Source organism: Buceros rhinoceros, unplaced genomic scaffold, assembly GCF_000710305.1.
Source record: "Buceros rhinoceros silvestris isolate BGI_N320 unplaced genomic scaffold, ASM71030v1 scaffold9555, whole genome shotgun sequence".
Classification (NCBI taxonomy): domain Eukaryota; kingdom Metazoa; phylum Chordata; class Aves; order Bucerotiformes; family Bucerotidae; genus Buceros; species Buceros rhinoceros.
The window spans coordinates 85,583-87,991 of record NW_010413471.1 but is presented as its reverse complement, the minus strand read 5'-3'; the positions used below and the strand labels follow the sequence as shown (position 1 = coordinate 87,991).

Here is a 2,409-nt window from a genome sequence, read left to right as displayed (position 1 = left end):
CTGAGAGGCTGGCAAGAGGTGAAGGGAGAGTGGGAAGGATGGGGAGGTGGAAGAGACAGCGAGGTTTGCCTGATGCCTGGCATTACAGTCCTGTGGTTTGGACAGGCTGGAGGGGAGGAACCTGGGGCTGTTGGCAGCTCAGAGGCGGAGTGCCTGTGCAGGAGCTGTGGGGGCTCTCTGGCTTTCTGTGGGGATCTAAAAGAGGATCGACTAGCAGGCTCAGGGACAGCAGGTGCCGAAGAGACAGTGCAGGCATGAGGTGGTGGTGGGGGCATAGCACCAGAGGCAGGAGCACTGCAGTTACTGCAGGTGGATGGAGGAGACTGGGGCTGAGAGTGGAGAGAGTACACGCTTAACTGAAGGATGGAAACTAAAAGAACAGAAAAGACAAATGAAAATAGTAAGATGGCTATGCGGCAAGGAAAGAAATCAAGGCAAAGCAGAACAGAGAAAAAGGAACCGTGAAGTAAACTCAAATAGAAACTCAAACAAAGCAAAGAGGAGATGGTACAGGAACCGATTTGGGGGTTTCCAGCCCTTGGCAGAACTGGAGGACTGTGTGGAGCAGGACTCTGGCAGCATGGGAAGGGCTGTGCATTCCAGTGCCAGTGATGCTCCTCCAAGCCCTGTGCGAACCTGAGTTAAGCTCATGAGCACCTGGAACAGCTGTAAGGAATATGCTGAACAGAGTGGTGGTCACCTCATAGCCGGGGAAGGGACAGCCAGAAGCCCTCAGGAGCCACGTCCCACTCCTTGTGGATGCTGAGGCAGGATTTTGGCTACATTCTCTATGCAGAATAGCACACAGTAACCTCTGCCAAAACAGAGTCCAACAACTTCTGTTGCTGACTAAGGTATATGTGTATGTCTGGGCTGTTTTCAAGTGAAAAACTAAAAAGTTGTAACAGCTGAGGAAAAACATTTCACTTATGACTGAAAAAACTTCTCCAGAACAAAAGTGTAAACACCAAGACGGCCATCTTGGCTTGCTTGCCCTGCCTTTTTTCAGAGGCAAAGCCATACTTTGTAGTTATAAGCTATTCCTGTCATCTCCTCTCAGCTTAGTGCAACTTAATATGCTACAGAAGATTTTTGCAAGCTCATTAAATATATATACTTTTTCCATTAAACTCAGAGAACACACTTTACTTCATGACCACAAAATCCCCACTGATGAGCATCTAGAGCTGTATTTTCCTTTGCATTGTAGTTTGCTTTGTGCTGCAGAGCGATGGGGAGCACCTGACCTGGCTCATCTGGCACATCAACCCTCCCTGTTGACATGCCCTGGAAACACAGAGTTACTCTTGCGGTGGCTGTGCTACCCGCTCTCCTTGTGGGTGAAGCATGGCCAGGCCCCCTGGGTACGCCTCAAATTCCCCTCAGCCAAGTGCAAAACCTGCGAAGCTCCATCTGCATACCCCAGACCTGAGCCTCTGCAAAGCGACACAACCATGCCTGAATGCAGGTAGTCCCTAGCTGAAAACACTTTACAATCTAATCATCATTACAACCACTTTTAGCAGCCTAGCTCTTGTATAGCACCACGCAATACCCAGTTACAGCTAGAGGAGACAAGCAGGGAGAGACTGTATCTGCTTGGTTCGATACATGCCTGTGGTAGAGGTTCTTCTTTCCAAAGACTCCTGGCGCTGTTGCTGTTGCTCCATCACTTGCCTAAAACAGCAATGAAGAAACCCTTAGTCATTATGTATTCTTTGTAATTTTGAGTTAAAGCTTTAAGCTCTGAGAAGCACTCAAGCTGTAGGTCTCGGGTGGCGCAAGCCAGTCCCTCACAGAGATGCTGATCCCGTGAGATGGAGGTGGATTTGACTCCGAGAACAGCGGTGCCGTGGCATGCACTGGGCGAGTGTAACCAGGACATTGCCCTGCACCTGCTCGACCCTGCCGGGGTTGGTTGATCCATTTAAGGTAACTCCTCTGCAGGAGGAATAGTCAGTGCCCAAGAGCCAGGAGAGCACAGCAACCACACGTATCGTTAACCTGAAGTGCACAAGCACTGCAAGGAAAGAGTAAGGGGTGTTTTACATAAAATGACACATCCCTGAGTCTTTTATGGGTTGAGAGCCCAAAGCACCTGTAGTTAGAATGAAAACATAATAAAGCTTGATCTGTGTTTAGGTGCTGACTGTACAAAACCTGTTTTGTCCAGCTGCACAGCCAAGCCCTTTGTTGGCACCGAACAGCCTGGCTGGCAGCCTGCCACCTCACGCCCCAGCACAGCATCCCCTGTGCTGGCCAGTGTGGTCATGGGGACCACGACTGCCACCTTTCTTCCACAAAGACTGATCAAAACACTGCACTGCTGCTTTTTTGGCATCACTGCCCCTAGGTCCTGCTAGCTCCTGTGCCACCCACGCCCTGTGTCCCACCGGGAAACACCCTGCT

The 2,409-nt window shown here is 50.3% G+C and overlaps 1 protein-coding gene across 2 annotated transcripts in view; it reads right to left on the bottom strand.

Moving 5' to 3' along the window:
* The window catches only part of EVL (Enah/Vasp-like), an 89,072-nt gene that overhangs the window by 15,110 nt on the left and 71,553 nt on the right, over window positions 1-2,409 (bottom strand). For both annotated transcript variants that reach the window (XM_010136756.1, XM_010136757.1), the window contains one exon: window positions 1,616-1,677. In XM_010136756.1, the coding sequence (XP_010135058.1) occupies window positions 1,616-1,677 (62 nt within the window). The remainder of the gene's footprint in view (window positions 1-1,615; window positions 1,678-2,409) is intronic.